Source organism: Nasonia vitripennis, chromosome 4 (assembly GCF_009193385.2).
Source record: "Nasonia vitripennis strain AsymCx chromosome 4, Nvit_psr_1.1, whole genome shotgun sequence".
In the NCBI taxonomy this organism is placed as follows: Eukaryota; Metazoa; Arthropoda; class Insecta; order Hymenoptera; family Pteromalidae; genus Nasonia; species Nasonia vitripennis.
In genome coordinates, this window is record NC_045760.1 from 21,647,312 (window position 1) to 21,664,225 (window position 16,914).

Below are 16,914 nucleotides of genomic sequence, written 5' to 3' on the forward strand. Positions count from 1 at the left end.
GGTTATAAACTTACCCATGACTTGGACGCGGCAAATCGCACAAGTGTCGCACTCGACATCCCAACTCCACATGGCAACAGCATTCCACTTTTTTAACGTGAATAGTTTATCATTTTTATTATTATCCCCATCACCACGATCTGTATTTTCTTGCTCGGTATCACCCATATTTACGTTGATTGTAAGTAGCAAACTGTCTTTGTGCACTGCTGATAACCTCAAAAGAGCTAGCGATGCTCGCTATGTTATATGCTCTCGCTTCAAAACAACTCGTGAGCGACTGACCGCATACCTATACTTACTGACGCTCTGATGTAGCATGCGAATTTATTTTGCGAACGACGGAACATGCGATCATGGACGGCAATTTGTTAGTTGTTGAAAAACTTTAGATTTTTCAAATTTCGAACAATAAATATAAAAAATAATCAATAAAAATATAATTATGTTTCTTTATCAATGAGTAATATTGATTTACAGTTGACTGTTGCTTTTAACTTCACAAAACGGACTTTAAACATACATAGGTACATACAAGTAGCAGCTCTGCAGCTGATTTTAAAGCAAATAGTGCGCATGCGCGATGTTTAAAATACAGGTCTACAGGATTTAGCCGCAGTTCTACTCTTCTGCGCTCGCGAGTCGCGACTATTGGATCGGACTGCAGCTAGTGGACACACATACATTACATATAACCACGCATATAATTACTATACATCCTCGTCGAGGTTTGTTTTCCTTTCCCAGATCTGCAGAATCGGAGAAAATATGACGGAAGAGTCCCAACAATCCACTGAAACGTCAACCACGACCCAACAAACTGATCAAAATGCTTCGAATACCACTACGGAAATCGGCAAAACCAAGGAAGGAAAGAAGGAAAAATGCCGACCCATGACTAAGGTTAGTTTCTGTATAACTGTTTGTTTGTGCTCCAGGTAGTCTGTTTGTTTCTGTGATGATTATTTTTCTGAACAATATAGAAATATGTCATGTGTTACAGGTTGTTATTAGGAGGTTACCCCCAAGCATGACGCAGGAGCAGTTTTTGGAGCAAGTTTCTCCACTACCAGAATATGATTACATGTATTTTGCTAAAGCAGACATGTCGTTGGGTCAGTACGCTTTCTCCAGATCTTACATAGATTTTGTAGATCCACAGGACATTTTTGCCTTTCGGGAGAAGTTCGACAACTATGTCTTTGTGGATGCAAAAGGTACAGAGTACCCGGCTGTGGTGGAATATGCTCCTTTCCAAAGAGTACCAAAGAAGCGAGTTGGCAAAAAGAAAGATCTCAAATGTGGAACTATTGAGAGTGATCCATACTACATAAGTTTTCTGGAAAGTTTAAAGAATCAAGAGGTTGATTCTGCAAATGCTCAGCCAAAGACTGAATACTCTTTTCAACCATCTGATCGTAAGTCCCATAACTCTAAAGTAGCTTAACTGTAATGAGAAATTCACCATCACATTGTGTTTTTATTGTTTAGATGCGCCTAAAAAGGTTACTACAACACCACTTTTAGATTTCTTAAAGCAGAGGAAGCAAGAAAAACAACGTTTGAGAGATGAGAAGCGAGAAGAGAAACGCAGAAGAGATATAGAGAGAAAGAGAAGTAAAGACGAACCTATGGTTTCAAAAGTAAGATTAAATATCATTCATAGAAGACTGTGCTTGCTCGATTACTTTCTGATTATTAATGTTTAACATTATTTTTTATAATAGGTGTTGAAAAATATGGAAGACCGGGAAACAAGAGACAAGGATAGCATAGTAAACAGAGAAAATAAAGAGAATAAAGATGACAAGGAAAAGACCGTACATAAAGACGTCAAAAATAGGAACAAAAAAGAAGAAAAATACAGAGACAAGATGGGCCGAGATGTCAAAGTTCCTGCAAAAAATTTCAGAGAAGATCGAATCAAGGATAAAGAGGTAAAACAGAGCAAGAAACTCGAGGATAAAAAGTTTTATAACAAAAAAGACGAAAGTCATGCGAAAGAAGATCGTGTCCACGAGAAAGAAGAAAGCGCTTCTCATAAAGAAAAGAAACTTGAGGAGAAAAGAGGCAAAAGTTATGAGAAAATGCGGCTAGAGAAAAAGAGATTGGCAGAAATACAGAAGAAGCAAAATATTGAGCAAACTTTAGAAGAACTCGATTATGATAACGTCAATGACAAATGTGATGAAGATTACGAAGATGCTGGTATGTCAATTTTAATAGAAAAAGGTGAGAGTGAAAACAGATCCAAACACAGAAATAAAAAGTCTGGAGAAGTCACTAAATTTGACGAGGCAAAAGCTCAAGCGGAACAACAGAATGATTCATCTAGAAAAACTAAGAATGATTTGGACCAAAGCCAAGATACAAAACAATCAATCGACAATAAACTTCAGGGTAAGAATAACGTCGAAAATAAATACACTCCTATTGTTTCAAAAATTACATAACATCCATATTTTATTTTGGCAGAAATCTGCGAACGTCTCTCCCAGTCTACTCTCGAAACCAATGATACGAAAAAAAGTCCTGTAAAGTCAAGAATAGCTAAGCGAAGAAGTTCACTTGAAAGTGGAGGAGATAACGGATCTGGGGTAAATGTAGGTGGAAGCGGTGGCAAAGGTAGCGGAAGTGGTGACGATAGTAGGGATCATGATGGCGCGTGCCTCAGACGGCACAAGTCACTCGATGGAGGCAATGACAATAACTTGCAGAAGAATGGAGGCGACGAAAAAGAGAAAGACAAAAAAGATCCGCGCTTAGAACGAAGAATTAGAAACAAGGTGATTTCATTGCTTACGCGGTAAAATATGAGGACTACTGTCATTTTTGTAGACTTATCTACGATACCGAGAATCGGGAATTTTTGTTCATAATCATATAATATAACGCAACGATAAGATACAAGTTCATATTTTTATTTGTTTAAAAAATGTGTTTTGCTTTAATGAAATAGACATCGTAATACATAGCAAACAATGTCTTACCTAATGCTTGTATTTTCAGGACCGACCAGCAATGGAGATATACAGGCCGGGAATGGGCAAATTTAGCAAGCAGCGAATGGAGCGAGAGAAGGGAAACGAAGAGCGTGTAACGCCTTCTCAAAGCCCGACGCCGACATCCGGAAACCCGAATTCATACAAATCCGGTAAACCAAACGGTTCCGAAGTTCGCTCCATGACGTTCAAGAGGAGCGTCAGCCGCGACATGTAGTGTTAGTTGATCCGACCAAGTGACAAACATTTGCATGAAGTGTGTACTTGGTCTGGTGAATTGGAGTAGTTTATTTGTTTTGAGCGTGACAAACTGTGTAAGTTTTCACATTTAATCGTGATATTTCCGATGTTCGAGTTATGAGAAAACTCTTTCCCATTGTTTCAGATTTTTAAATGAACGCTTATCGATGCGAAATTGATTTTAGATACGTGTTTGAGGAGGAGGAAGTAGAAATAAAAATGTGCGTACGTAAATACAGTCTACTTAATATTGTACCTTATTTCTCTTTTCTCAGTTTTCTGTAGCGTGAAATTACAAAAGCAGGCGTATACTGATGCAAAAGAAAATCGCTGTATCACCGGAAAAGATGGAATTCTAAAAACGCCAGATAATGAATTCAATAAGCTTTATCGTAACAGGCATCGAATATTGATGTTCCAAGCATTTGTCACTTGCCACAAACATAGTAGTACATTCGCAATTGATCAGGTTTATCAGTACGCCTGGAGATAAAGCGGTTTCAACCTAAAACACCTTAATCTACGCTATCGTGCACAACGCTTCCCGCGGATAAAGATTGAAAATCGAGCAAGTTGTCAATATCGCGTCAGGCTTCAGTTGGCCGCGAGTTTCCGTTAAGTGCACGCGCGCTTCTCTGAATTCTTTTCGGGGCATGGGAAAAGTCGCGGTGCATCCAGGTGCTGGATACGTTTTTGAGGATTCGTGAGCGTACGTCACTGCAAGTGATCTCAAGATCAGGCAAATGGTGAGCAATCGTTATTTATGTATAGTGTTCTTGTTGCAGCTCTCGAGGTAAAATGGACGTGCTTTACATTGTGTAAAAATTGAAAACTGGTTTGCCACCGTTTGGTAGACGATATATTGCTCGAGACATTTTAGGGCAACGATGAGTACAAACAAAATACCAGAATAGACATTGTATAAATAACTAACTTTACTACGAATCATATGAATATATCGCAAGTCAATAACAAGCTTTGTTTCTTAATCCACTGCTAAGCGTATTGTCAAGAGAAATTTCAATTCTCATAATTGTGCCAAAATGATGATAAAATCAATGCCACGGTCTGCATCTATATACATTCTGACAGAATCCCAGCAAACTCCTACCTTCTGCAACGAAACTCGAGGAAAAATCCACTTCCGCGATGTGCGTAACGCAACAATCGATTCATTCATTGACGAGGAGCGTTGAATAGTTGCAATTGTTATTACACTGCTCGTAACTCCATTAGAATCCTTAACTCCGATTGATCGTAGCTGCGCTACTTAGCACTTCTCGGCTTAGTCGCGACTTGGCTCTTCAACGGAGTTGAACACGTTCTACGCTGCGCCGCTCGGCCGAAAGGTGAAAAGTTTCGCTCGCCTCGGGATCCGACAAAGCCGCTATTCTTGTATTTTGGTGAGCCTCTTTGTATTGCTCTTAAGAGAGGAAAAAATGTAATCTAGCGGCGCATATAGGTGTGTTTAGTGTTTATTTTTAAGCAGTTTTCTACAGCGCAGTTATTCGTACATTTATCTCGCGCGCGCGCGCCCAATATTCTTTGCCGATAGACATTCCTTTTATGTAAGGTACACGCCTTCGTTTTTTTGCTTCTATAAAAAAATCTGCACTCACACGTGCGATTAAATAAGAGATACAATTCCCAACTATCCGTATAAATTTATAAATATTCATACCCGCCAAGAGTAGCGTATTTTTTAACATAAATAACGCTGAGCATCGAGAATACTTCATCGGCGAATGGGTTGCGATACTTCGATATAAAAATTGACGTTAACCGTTTTATAAATCTTTTCATGTTAATGCACGGAATTTCAATGGCCGGAACTGATTTCTGCATAGACATAAATGAAGATAATCGACCGTTACATGCACACGACTGTGCAAAACAATAAAAATAATTAATCAAATAGAACAAGCGTTTGCGAAGTAATTAGCACCGATCCGCAGCGCTTAAGTGATGCAACCGCGCCTCGCCAGAGCCCGATTTATTCTACTTAACGCATCGCGTCTCTCCACTCGTCGCTCTACATTTTTGCAGTAAAAAAATGCCCAGCTTTTTTGTTCTTCAAACTTTTGAGGACTCGTCACCGTCCACTTTTCGAATGGCACACGCGCGCGCTCTAAAACAATTTTCGCGAAGCTCGTCAGAGACACGGCTCAATACGCCTTATCGCCTACGCAAACATCACATGAGAGAAGGTGATCGCGTCATCGGTTCAAGTCCATGGCCGCGGCCAGCATGTCGCGGCGCTCGTTCTCGTAGATGACCTTGCTGCCAGTGGCGGGGGAGGCCGAGCTCGGACGGCCTCCGAAACGCACCTCCTCCAGGGACAGGTTCAGCGCGTGGGCCAGACGCTCGCGGACGTAGTGGTAGGCGCCCTGGTTGCGATGCTCCTCTTGCAACCACATTATCTGTGAACGATGCGTTGCATTTTGTTAGAAGGGATTAATTTTCTCGTTTTTTAATAGTCGTCGTCACGCGTTTACTATACTTTTCGCTAAACTATATATGCATCGATATTTTCACGACACTTTTGAAAAATATTTCCATGGATATTAATAATATTCAAGGAAAAATTTCTGCAGTATTGCAATGTCTAAACATTGATATGTTAATGCAAGCAACGTTATGTATGTGAGAACTATGAGAGTAAGGTGTATAGAGATGAAGTCACTCAATAAAAACAGATGAAAACTCGCGAAGTAATAAGTATCACCCGTTTTAATAGCGACTACCAAGTAGTGAAAAATTATCGCAAAGAATGCATATAGCGTGTACGTTGAATTGTTTTTCTCAATACAATATTTTGTCAATAGTTCTTGCTTTTGCTACTATGCGTGTAACGTGTATTATTCAGCAAAACCTCGGCATTACGAGTTATTCTGCTGCACTTAGCGATTTTTCACAGCGGATCAAGATAACGGCGATTTCTTTCTAAAAACAACTTCCATAGCGCTCGCGCGCGCGATAAGCATCGACCCACCTTGCACTTGGGATACTTCGACACTTGCTCCGCGACGAGTCGGTAGGGGAATGGACAGATCTGCTCGACTCTCAGAATCGCTATCTCGTTCTCTAGTCCTTTCTCTTTCCTCTCCGCGTAGAGCTCGTAGTAGACCTTTCCGCTGCAAAACAGGATCTTCCTCACACCCTCCGGCTTGACCGCTTGGTCCGGTATCAAAGGCCGAAAGCTCGTCCCAGGACCGATCTCGTCGAAGCTCGACTGGGCCAACGGGTGACGCAGTAGCGATTTCGGCGTCATGATAACCTACGGGCGCGATTTTCTCTTATCGTTCCACGAACTTTTTACACACGACGGCGGAAACGAAGGCTGTTATGAGCGATAAGCCGACGCGGGTATGCCGCGTGGGCTATGTGTAAATCCACGCGTTGTCGATATTGGAGCAAGTGCTTGCGTACGGGAATTGCAGTCAGGTTTGCTTTTAACGACAGTGCAGTTACTCTCGGTGACCGCCATAATCGCTCGGTATCGGTATTTTAACTGTGACGAACATTTATTCTCAATAGACATTCAAGTCGCGAATGAACGGTTCCTACATTCTAATTTGCACAGTCCAATTCGAACGGTTCGCGACGACACGCGTCATTTATTTAGCGCCTGGACTACATAATACATCCACCTGCAGCGACTATAATAAAAAAAGTATACAGTACTCCAGCAGCGCATCGATCGATTTCCGTTAAAACTATCCCGGGGCAGAGCTCACCAGCGGCTTGCGGAATGGCATGAGTATCTGCCTACGCAGCGCGTGCACGAGGTTGGCCGGTGTGGTGAGATTGCAGACGATCCAGTTGACGTGGAAAAGCTGTCGCGTGGGGCTGTCGTCGCTGTCGTCGTGCCCGGGCTCGTCGTCGCATAGTTGCAGGAAACGCTCGAGTCGCGCGGACGAGTGCTCGGGACCTTGGCCTTCCATGCCGTGTGGTAACAGAAGAATTAGGCCAACCTGTCGGCCCCACTTGGACTGGCCAGAGCAGAGGAGGTTGTCCAGGATCACCTGTGTGTCGTTTATTGCGATTTGATTTAGCCATCGGGGCATGAGGGGTAACTCTTACTGCTCCGCAGCTGGGAACAGAGTCGCTCCTACTGTTGACGGTACAAAGTGCCAGGTATACAGCGAGAATTACGCGTGTTTTGTGCAATTCTTTTTTAAATTAGGTTGCCGAATCGGGTATTGATTAATAAAAAATAAGTAAGTCCGACCAAAGGTATATTTGAGGCAATGAAAAATTTACTATACTCCACCAGCACTAAGTTGTGAGTTTTTCTACATATTTCATTTTGTCAATACACGGCTGCACTATTCAACAGTGTATAGTAAATCTCACTGAAAAATGTATAATTTGTACTAGATTATCGGTGTTTTAAGATATTCAACTTCACCTGACAACTGTTGGCAAAGTCACCGAATTGAGCTTCCCACAGCACTAGATTTTTGTGGTTGTACGATGAGTAGCCAAGCTCGAATCCTTGAAAAATCAATTTTGTTATACTTTACAATTTTTCAAGGTTTACAAAAATACGTATAGGTTCATATTTCAGGCTTTGTATTCTTGATCATAATTATATTGTATCCAAAAGTACTTTAAAAGAGAGAATAAGTTAGATAAGGACTAATTTAAAAGTTAAAAATAAAACGCAAAATAGGAGAAAGAATTCGTTGAAATTAATCGTACCGCAAACTCCGTACTCCGAGAGCGAAGAATTACTGACAGTATAGGTCGCCTGTCCGGGAAAGACATCATTGAGCAAATTGACCCAGGTTTTGTCTTTCTCCTGGTCGTGCAAGATATGCATGCGATGGGAAAAGGTTCCGCGCTCGACGTCCTCGCCCGAGAGGCGCACGTGATGCCCGTCCTTGAGAAGGCTCAAAAAAGCCAAACACTCTGCCATGGCCCAGTCGATTTGTCGGGATTCGCTCAACTTGCGACGCTTGTCCATCATCCGGTGCACCTTCGCATGAAAATTTTTTGCATTTGCACGACCACAGTATTTTTTAAAGTCCAGCAACGATACAAAGAGGAAATCGTAAAGAGATTATGTTGCAGTGATGATTTCTTTTGTTAAATATTGAAGTAGTACACCTAATGTCCGGTCTTGCGAGTTTGCTTCTATTTTTATCGTCGCGCAATCGATGAGGTCAAAAATGATTCACCTTACACTCACAGATGACAAATTTTGCGTGCGAGTCATACTTGCACTGTTAGGTACTTGTATCTCTGTTTGATGAAAGATAGTAAGATACGATCGATTTTGATCTGTGGAGGTCGTTACACAACAAACCAAGTCAGACGCCAATTTTAAAATAGATATTATATCTTGTCAAATGACAGAGACCGTTTATACGTATTTCTAAGTGTGAATCATGGACAATTTTCAGGAATCATTATTCTCACCATGGTATGAAGCTTCATGTGTTCGGGTGGCGTCGATACATGCTTGCAAATCGTCTGTATATCTTCGTTCTCGATACCAGTTGACGGAATGGGATTTGTCGGACTTTGGTTTGAAAAAAAGTCAGTCCAGGGGACGTCGTGCCAATCGGCCATCTGCATGGAACTGATTTCCTTCGCTTTCTCGAATTCGGATTCGCAGTGAGCTAGATATTTATCCGTTTCCTCGTGTTTTACAGGAGATAAATACATAATAGTTTAAATTTGATATACATTTGATAGTAATTGATGAAAATCGTATATGAATGATCGCGCATCGACGTATATTAAACGCACTTCTTTGAGAAACGCCTCATCAATCAGGCCTTCCTTGAGCAATTTATCAGTGTATATGGCGAGGACGTTAGGATGGGATTGGATGCGCTTGTACATAAGCGGCTGCGTAAGCATGGGCTCGTCCATCTCGTTGTGCCCATTTCTGCGGTAGCCTACTATGTCGAGCACTACATCGTTGTGGTACTCGGCTCTGTTGTTCAACAAGCAGCGTCGACGTTATCATCGTCCGTTTAATAAATAACTTTGTAAAATCCCGCGTCGAAACTGACGATTCACGCGGATCTAATCGCGGCGCAAGGCATTATCGAAGCATCGGTAATACAAGATATATATATATATATATATATATATATATATATATATATATATATATATAAACTTTTGTCGATCAGTCTTTTATCGATTGATTTCCCGGGATGATTTTTATTTAGATTTCAAACCGAAAAAATCGATGACATAAGTTATTTACCGATACTCGCTGGCGACTTTGCTGCAATAGGCGACTAAATCTGGATCGTCCGCGTGCACGTGGAATATTGGTGCGTTTACGATACGACCTATGTCCGTACAGTGCGCACTCGAACGCGAGTATCTTGGGTCGGTTGTAAAACCAATCTGTTGGAGATATACTTGTACAGTAATCATCTGTTATGTATGAGCTTATATAAATCTAGTAACTATAAATTCGACATTCATAAGCCCAAGCAGATGCGGCTTTTATCTATGTACTCAAATGAAACAATTGAGCGCGATTATAAAATTGACAAATTGATGTATCACAACATTATACTGTGTTTAAAATCGCTTATCACGAATAGTTCTTTTTGTAGGTGTGATGAACAAAACAAGTGTATTTACTTGATTATTGATAACAGAGTGAATGACGCCCCCAGTCGTGTAGTCAGGGAGTTTAGTAAGATGCATCGTTTCATAGCAGATGCCCTGACCGCTGTAAGCTGCATCTCCGTGGACCAGAATGGCCAAGGACTTTTGACCTTTGATGTCCCCTTTCTCCACCTGTTCTGCTCTAACGCGACCCACTGTCACCGAATCGACGGATTCCAAGTGTGAGGGATTCGCAGTTACTGACACGTGCATTTTCTTGCCGCTTCTTGAATTTTTCGTTACTCAATACATCGAATGTCCGTTTATGGTTTAGATATATATTTTGTCGCTGTACCTCTCCAAGACTCTTTCAGCACAAGTTCCCAGATGATACTTGACATCCCCAGATCCTAATCCCTCTAAGGATATCGGCTTGAATTGCGTAAGCAGCTGATGAAGTGGCTTTGAACACACGTTGACTAATGTATTCAAGCGACCGCGATGTGCCATACCGATCGCGACAGTTTCTACGCCTGTGTACGTCAAGGAAACGCGCTCTAGTTTAGATTCATTTCCATTGGGACTGTACGATATAATTATAAATCCGTCATTTTATAACACCAGATTCGCACCTTGTTCAGAACTAGTTTCCAAGCACTGGGCCATCGAAGCGATGAAAGACTCGCAACCCTCCAAACCAAAGCGCTTTTCGGTACCGTATTTCTTCGCGAGAAAGTTTTCGAACGTCACCGCCTTCATGATGTTCACCCAGATCCACTTGCGATGATCCGCTGCTAATTCCCAGGCGCCTGGTATTTCGAACTTGTAACGCAGCCATTCCAGCTAACAACAGAATCACTGCTGTAGCGTTGATGTTAGAATTATATACATTATATTAAACGAATGAATATAACGCTTCAATTTTCATTACAACAGTCGAATCGTGGATGTAGATGTACTCCAAGCCCAAATGACCACAGTAAACTTTGTTTAGTCTCTTGATGATTTCTCGCAGGGGGAGTGTTTCCCTATCGCCACCGATTACTGTGATGGTACCAAGTGGAAACTCACGGTTCAAGTCAGTCTCGGTCATCCCTTTCAGATGCTCGCGCACCACTAGTCTGGGTGGTAAGTCACTCGTGTTCTGGAGTCTGGCTGAGTCTGGGTTTTGGATACCGAGAGGGTCAATGTCTGCTATCAGATGTCCTCGAGCCTGTTTCATCGTTGTTTATTATACTCGTGTACAGTAATGTATCCGAGAATCGATAAGTGCTCCATAATTTTAATTACTTGATACGAGCGTATAGTGGCATTAATGTCCAGCGTGCTCTCCACGTAGGCCTCGCCTTGTATTTCAGCTTCTGACTTGAGCCTCACTCTGGGCTTTGTCATCAGGTCATCTTTAAAAGAACATAATTCTGCTATCAGTATAGAAGTGGTCCATCTCGTACGCTCAAACCTTTGCTACTTATTATACGCAAGACAAAACGTTTGGAATTTTTTGTCGGCGTAGAGGTTAACTAGACACAAAAACTTAATCACTAAAAAAACACCAACATTCAATTCTCTGTGCGCCCAATAAATTCGCCGGTACATCTTGCATTTTCGAGGATGACTTCAGCGAGGATTTCCTCGGTGATGGTCCGAGAGGTGCGCCCGATTCGACTTTACGAAAGTAAACATCCCACGATTCTGGTACAGAACTCGGATCTTTGCGCCACTTTGAGAAGAGGTGCTCAATGTATTGGCTACTCGTCTGCGTGAGGAAGGAGTCGTGGTCGCTTTTGCATCTTCGTTGCTGTTGCAGCCGCGAGGAGAGCGTAATCGGATTTAACGCGAGACGGATCGAACGTAATGCGCGCATTGTTGTACTCCATTTGATAACTTCTGCGGCATTTACATTTTTTATAGTTTGGGATTATTTTTTACATGAACTACTAGAAGGGATTTCCGAGATATAGATTTAATTTTGAGGTTGTCAAGTGTCTCTTATGTCATTGAAGAGAGTTTCTAGTGACTAAACTTCAGGTTGTTCGATGCTTACATAGTTTATTTGCTTTTTATGTTTTGTTTATTCGCAGGGTTATGGAAGCTCCGCGTCATCCGAGTACAGAGTCATTGAGCTTGAGCCAAACAATGATTCATCCAATAGCCCATTTCCTCGAAATAGGATAACGTCGAGCAAGGTAAAAATATTTTATAAACTTTCGTAAATTCGGAGTGGCTTTGTAGAGGTTACTTACGCAAATAATTTTTTTAATTTAAATTCAAAATTTTCAAATAGACGCAGGGAAAAATAATCATAAGGAATCTTTGATACTTTTTCAGTACACAGTTTGGAATTTCGTCCCTAAAAATCTGTTCGAACAATTTCGGCGAGTCGGCAACTTTTACTTTCTGGTGACTGCAATCGTTGCTGCCAGTATAAAGTCACCAATTTCTTCATTAACGAGCTCCTTACCCTTACTATTCGTCATTCTGGTAACAGCATGCAAACAGGGCTACGAAGATCTATTGCGGTACAGGTCCGATCGGCGGGTGAACAATCTACCTGTTACTGTTATCCGTCGAAAATGCTCTCAGGTAATCTTTGATTTGCTTTTTTGCGTATTGTCGATATTTGAAATTTTTTTAATTTGGAGATTAGTCTGTATTGTGATGTGACAAATTAAAATTCCACTACTCATAACCACATACGCATAAATAATTATTATTTTGTAAAGAGATTTAGAGTTCTATCGCAGGTCTTGAATTTGAAAAAGACTTTGAAATTGATCTTTTTCAATATTGCGTGAATACTTTTTAAATTAATTACAAACTATTGATTTAATACTTTTCAAACAGAAACAATTTTTTAAAATAGAATTTGATATTGTAGGAAATACGCTGTCAGCAAATTGTAGTAGGCGATCTTGTGCGAGTCAACCGAGACGACGACGTACCATGTGATCTCGTAATCCTGCACAGCAGCGAGTCTTCGGGCAAATGTTATGTAACAACTTCGAACCTCGATGGCGAGACGAACTTGAAGACACTGTTGGTCCCGAAAACGTTCGCCAATCTGGAAATCGAGCAGGTCATCTCGATGAAGGCAACTATTACCTGCCAGCAACCGATCGCCGGACTTTACACATTCGAAGGTCGAGTACAAGCAAGTATTCCTCGGGAAGATAGCGTCGAAGAAGAAGTGCGACAAGGTCCACTTGGTATTGAAAATATCGTGCTCAGGGGTGCTAGACTTAAAGATACCGATTGTGTGCTCGGATGTGCTGTCTATACCGGTAGGGATACCAAGCTCTCGCTCAACTCGAAATTGAGTATCAACAAATTCTCAAGTGTTGAGAAGTTAGTATAAATCATGAGCTGTTATAATATTATGATATACAATATTTTAAGAATAGTCCATTAATTTGTTTATTTTATTCTAGATCTATAAATAAGTATGTTTTGATATTCATAGCTTTTTTAATACTTGAAGTATGTTTTACTACCGTGATGAAGGTCATAGTTGAAAGTTCAGCTCGTTGGGATGTATACCTAGGAAAACTCAATAGCTCAATATATGCAAACGTTCACAATGATATACTTTCATTCACTATTCTTTTCAATTACGTTGTGCCGATTTCGCTTTACGTAACTATAGGCATGTATACATTATTGTTAAAATTTGCATACATTATTATATTTCCAAAATTAATAACTGTATTTTTTGTATCCTAGAACTTCAAAAGTTTATGGGATCGTTCTTCTTCAGTTGGGATTTAAGAATGTACGACGAATCAACTAAACAGCCAGCAATAGCCAATACGTCTGATTTAAACGAAGATCTCGGACAAGTGGAATATTTATTTTCAGACAAGACTGGGACATTAACGGAGAATTTGATGATATTCAGACGATGTTTCATAGATGGTTACGCTTATCTAGAAAAAGACTGTAACGGAAATTTGTACCTTTTACCCCAGAACGGAACCGAGACAGATGTTCAAAAAATCGGAATGTGGACGGTTAGTTTATGGCTATAATTTAGAATAGTTCAATATGCTCGAATCATTGGTTGACTGAATGCATTGATTTTTTTTTCAAACGTTGCAGCCTGAAATCTGGCACTTCATGTTGAGCATCTCAATCTGCCACACTGTACACATAGCTCCTGATAGTCAGAAGGCTAAGGCTCAAATGAAGAGAGTAGAGTTTCGAGAGAGCTTTCGTCTGAAAAAAATAGTCCGATTAAACAGTTCACTCATGATGCATCCAGACTTACCAGAATACCAGGCAGCATCTGCAGATGAAAAAGCTCTAGTTGAAGCAGCTGCTCGATGTGGCGTTGTCTACCAAGGCGATGGGAACAAAGACGAAATCAAGATCGACGCAAAAGGAACCGAGCTTAGGTTTTATAGGCTAGATACTTTAGAATTCAATTCTGGTACATTTTTTTCAATAAATTAATAAATCAGGATTTTAAGTTTGATCTAAATTATAATTTATCTAAGTTTTATTTTATTTAAATTCATCAGATAGAAAAAGAATGTCTGTGATAGTTAGAGATACCGCAGGAGATATTTGGCTGTACTGTAAAGGAGCTGACACAGCCGTATTTCCTCTAGTACATCAGGGAAAGCTAGAATCCGGCAAAATATCAGTTGATGATTTTTCTATGGTAAGTATCTACGGTACTCTATACCATTAAATTTAATCAAACAAATAACATATAGAAAATATAACGGATAATCCGTTCTAGAGAGGATTGAGAACTCTTGTGATAGGTTTTAAAAAGTTTACGGAAGATGAATATCAACGTCATAGTCGTGAAATAAGCTCAGCGAGGCAGACGATAGGCATTGACAGAACAAGAGGAATTGATAGTGCGTATTTGAATGTCGAAAATGGATTGACGCTGCTTGGAGTTACTGCGGTAGAAGATAGGTTGCAGGAGGGTGTACCAGAGACTATGGAAAAGCTACGAATAGCTGGAATAAAGGTTAATATAAATATATGAGATCTATATGTATAAGCAAACCTGTACTTTAGACTGTATTATGTCTAATAATTGCTCTTCGTAATGATTCTTCAGATTTGGGTGCTGACAGGAGATAAAGCAGAGACAGCTGAGAATATAGCCTTCTTCTGTGGGCACTTTAAAAAAGGCACGAAAGTTTTAAGGCTAATGGCTATGAAGTCAATCCCAATGTGCTACGGCGTTCTAACAAGCTTCGAGTACTAAAAGTCACTCTATAATATTAACTACAATTTATTAAAAAGTATCGCATTGAAGTAATTCATATTGGACTGTTTTTGTTTGATCTACAGGCGGAAGCTCAAATTAGATCCTTTTGTTCAATATGGATTGCTGGTAGATGGAATAAGTGCCGGTATTGCTTTGAAAAACTGCCCAAGTTTGCTTAGGAACGTTGGAATGGCCTGTGAGGCTGTTGTTTGCTGCCGAATGTCGCCTTTGCAAAAAAGCCAGGTGATAACATTTTTCCTAAGAAAATACGGCTCATAAAACTGATGACGGGGGAAAAAGGCCAATCTATCTTATTTTTTAGACAGTGCACCATTTTACTTTTACGAAATGTAGAAAAAGTTTTTTATTGCATTTATATGATGAATTAGTAACGCAAACTTATTTCTAGAGCAGATAGTGCATTTGGTGAAGCGCGCACGTGGCAGACCCTTAACAGCGGCAATAGGCGACGGCGGTAACGACGTGTCCATGATTAAGGAGGCCCACGTAGGTCTGGGCATTACAGGCAAGGAGGGCTGTCAGGCCGCGATGAGCGCTGATTTCGCCTTTGCTAAGTTCATGCATCTCGACAGAGCCTTACTCGTTCATGGGCATTGGTACTATCTGAGGGTCGCAGTGCTAACGCAGTATTTCTTCTACAAGAACCTGGTCTTCATCACACCTCAGCTGTTTTTTAGTATTTACAATGGATTTTCTGGACAGGCTTTGTACGACAGCATATTCCTAATGTGCTTCAACATTTTTTTTTCCTCGGTACCGATCTTAGTTTACGGAATCATCGAGCAGAACTACCCTGACGAAAAGCTGCTTAAATTTCCGCAATTGTATCAATTGCATAAGAAGAATTATTTATTGTCACCCTCCCAATTTTTATTGTGGATTTTTATGGGTAATAAATATAATCATTAAATGCTTATGCCAGGTGTTATTTCAAATTTTGCACTTTTAATAAAAAGATTATTGTTTTTTTTAGCAATTTGGCAAACCTGTACAATATACTTCATTTCACACTATCATTATATTTACAATCCTATTCTCTTTGACGGAACACCAGCGGATCATTGGTGCTTCAGTACCTGCATATTTCACCTAGTTACCTTAGTTATTAACCTACAGGTACTTATTTTTACGCATCATATCACAGTATCATAACCGTTGTCGATTTTATTAAAATAATTGATTTTTCATTTCAGTTGCTTGTTTTAAGTTCCTACTGGACGATTCCATTTGCGCTCAGCATAATAACCACAGAACTATTCTTTTTTGCGTTTACATTTTTCTACAGTTTCTGGAACTTGTAAGAATATCATTTTATTTGAAACTGGTATTCAAAGCAGAATTGAAATCACTGTTCCTTTTTTATATTTTAGACAATACGACGGAAACATGTACCGCGTATTCCCAAGACTTATGCTCTCTCCCACGTTTTGGATTTTGACAGTGCTTGTAATTACGATTTGTCTGATTCCAACTTACGCACTTGTTATGTACCAAAATAGCAGGCCTTCGAGAATACGTGGACAATTGGAAAGTAGAGAAGATAGTATAAGTGAAATAATTTACTCACCTGCTGAACGTATTTCGATTGCTAGTCCAGTATTACCAGTAAGTATTTAGAAATATCTAGAGAAAGCAAATTTATAATCCATGGTTGCTTAAAATATTCAATTTTCATTTCAGAATCGACGTTCATCTACTGTTGTTCCTTGGAGAGGAAATTTCTCTTGTTATGACAATAAAGCGTTTTAAATCTTCGAGTAACGTAGGTCTCGTTTTTCATCTACCAATGATTGACAAACGACTTGAAGTTGTGCAATAATTGCATGTTGTTTACATTAAATT

The 16,914-nt window shown here is 40.2% G+C and overlaps 4 protein-coding genes and 1 long non-coding RNA gene across 8 annotated transcripts in view; 2 read left to right on the plus strand and 3 right to left on the minus strand.

Annotated features, from left to right (window-relative positions):
* LOC100678042 (RING-box protein 2) overlaps positions 1 to 549 on the minus strand; it is a 35,634-nt gene extending 35,085 nt beyond the window's left edge. Inside the window, exon 1 of the mRNA XM_003427934.4 lies at positions 15 to 549. Within this exon, the coding sequence (XP_003427982.1) occupies positions 15 to 168 (154 nt within the window). The 5' untranslated portion in view covers positions 169 to 549. The remainder of the gene's footprint in view (positions 1 to 14) is intronic.
* A 63-nt stretch (positions 550 to 612) lies between these two features.
* On the plus strand, positions 613 to 3,480 carry LOC100115521 (regulator of nonsense transcripts 3A). Of its 2 annotated transcripts, XR_004227535.1 has the most exons (7): positions 613 to 903; positions 1,004 to 1,418; positions 1,492 to 1,643; positions 1,728 to 2,400; positions 2,476 to 2,786; positions 3,010 to 3,316; positions 3,388 to 3,480. XR_004227535.1 is itself a non-coding variant. In XM_016989548.3 (6 exons), the coding sequence occupies exons 1-6, from the start codon at positions 769 to 771 to the stop codon at positions 3,217 to 3,219; spliced, it is 1,896 nt and encodes a 631-aa protein (XP_016845037.2). In that variant the 5' UTR covers positions 613 to 768; the 3' UTR covers positions 3,220 to 3,480. The 2 variants fall into 2 exon arrangements, 1 of the variants encoding a protein (XP_016845037.2); XM_016989548.3 differs by having other exon boundaries at positions 3,010 to 3,480.
* Positions 3,481 to 3,622: 142 nt separating this feature from the next.
* LOC100115599 (probable phospholipid-transporting ATPase IF) lies at positions 3,623 to 16,833 on the plus strand. Of its 3 annotated transcripts, XM_032599391.1 has the most exons (17): positions 3,623 to 3,951; positions 4,028 to 4,645; positions 11,906 to 12,010; positions 12,153 to 12,407; positions 12,703 to 13,169; positions 13,253 to 13,467; positions 13,545 to 13,831; positions 13,920 to 14,250; positions 14,342 to 14,484; positions 14,566 to 14,805; positions 14,899 to 15,041; positions 15,135 to 15,294; positions 15,466 to 15,961; positions 16,046 to 16,188; positions 16,266 to 16,369; positions 16,443 to 16,677; positions 16,753 to 16,833. In XM_032599391.1, exons 5-17 carry the CDS (start codon positions 12,910 to 12,912, stop codon positions 16,819 to 16,821), a joined length of 2,826 nt encoding a protein of 941 aa, XP_032455282.1. In that variant the 5' UTR covers positions 3,623 to 3,951; positions 4,028 to 4,645; positions 11,906 to 12,010; positions 12,153 to 12,407; positions 12,703 to 12,909; the 3' UTR covers positions 16,822 to 16,833. The 3 variants fall into 3 exon arrangements, with proteins under 3 accessions (XP_032455282.1, XP_016845036.1, XP_008214118.1); XM_016989547.2 differs by lacking the exon at positions 4,028 to 4,645 and having other exon boundaries at positions 3,623 to 3,988; XM_008215896.4 differs by lacking the exons at positions 3,623 to 3,951; positions 4,028 to 4,645 and adding an exon at positions 6,513 to 7,379.
* Positions 4,702 to 11,836, minus strand: LOC100115561 (2-oxoglutarate dehydrogenase, mitochondrial-like). The gene is made up of 14 exons (XM_031929354.2): positions 11,382 to 11,836; positions 11,115 to 11,224; positions 10,756 to 11,037; positions 10,457 to 10,667; positions 10,180 to 10,357; positions 9,858 to 10,110; positions 9,469 to 9,614; positions 9,000 to 9,189; positions 8,667 to 8,888; positions 7,947 to 8,223; positions 7,654 to 7,739; positions 6,980 to 7,267; positions 6,235 to 6,519; positions 4,702 to 5,662 (listed from the first exon to the last, which is right to left on the minus strand). Exons 1-14 carry the CDS (start codon positions 11,686 to 11,688, stop codon positions 5,459 to 5,461), a joined length of 3,039 nt encoding a protein of 1,012 aa, XP_031785214.2. The 5' UTR covers positions 11,689 to 11,836; the 3' UTR covers positions 4,702 to 5,458.
* On the minus strand, positions 15,996 to 16,759 carry LOC116738570. The gene is made up of 2 exons (XR_004344894.1): positions 16,640 to 16,759; positions 15,996 to 16,366 (listed from the first exon to the last, which is right to left on the minus strand). It is a non-coding gene; the product is annotated as an uncharacterized LOC116738570 (long non-coding RNA).
* Positions 16,834 to 16,914: the final 81 nt, after the last annotated feature.

Excerpts from the sequence above, each read along its gene's own strand:
- LOC100115599 (XM_008215896.4), top strand. The coding sequence starts at position 7,308 with ATGAGGGGTAACTCTTACTGCTCCGCAGCTGGGAACAGAGTCGCTCCT. Across the intron at positions 14,806-14,898 it reads TACGAATAGCTGGAATAAAG|ATTTGGGTGCTGACAGGAGA; the intron begins GTTAATATAAAT and ends ATGATTCTTCAG. Across the intron at positions 16,678-16,752 it reads TTGCTAGTCCAGTATTACCA|AATCGACGTTCATCTACTGT; the intron begins GTAAGTATTTAG and ends TTTTCATTTCAG.
- LOC100115521 (XM_016989548.3), top strand. The coding sequence starts at position 769 with ATGACGGAAGAGTCCCAACAATCCACTGAAACGTCAACCACGACCCAA. Across the intron at positions 1,419-1,491 it reads CTCTTTTCAACCATCTGATC|ATGCGCCTAAAAAGGTTACT; the intron begins GTAAGTCCCATA and ends TTTATTGTTTAG. Across the intron at positions 2,787-3,009 it reads AACGAAGAATTAGAAACAAG|GACCGACCAGCAATGGAGAT; the intron begins GTGATTTCATTG and ends TTGTATTTTCAG.
- LOC100115561 (XM_031929354.2), bottom strand. The coding sequence starts at position 11,688 with ATGCGCGCATTACGTTCGATCCGTCTCGCGTTAAATCCGATTACGCTC. Across the intron at positions 10,358-10,456 it reads GGAAACTAGTTCTGAACAAG|GCGTAGAAACTGTCGCGATC; the intron begins GTGCGAATCTGG and ends TGACGTACACAG. Across the intron at positions 8,224-8,666 it reads ACATGAAGCTTCATACCATG|GTGCACCGGATGATGGACAA; the intron begins GTGAGAATAATG and ends TTTCATGCGAAG.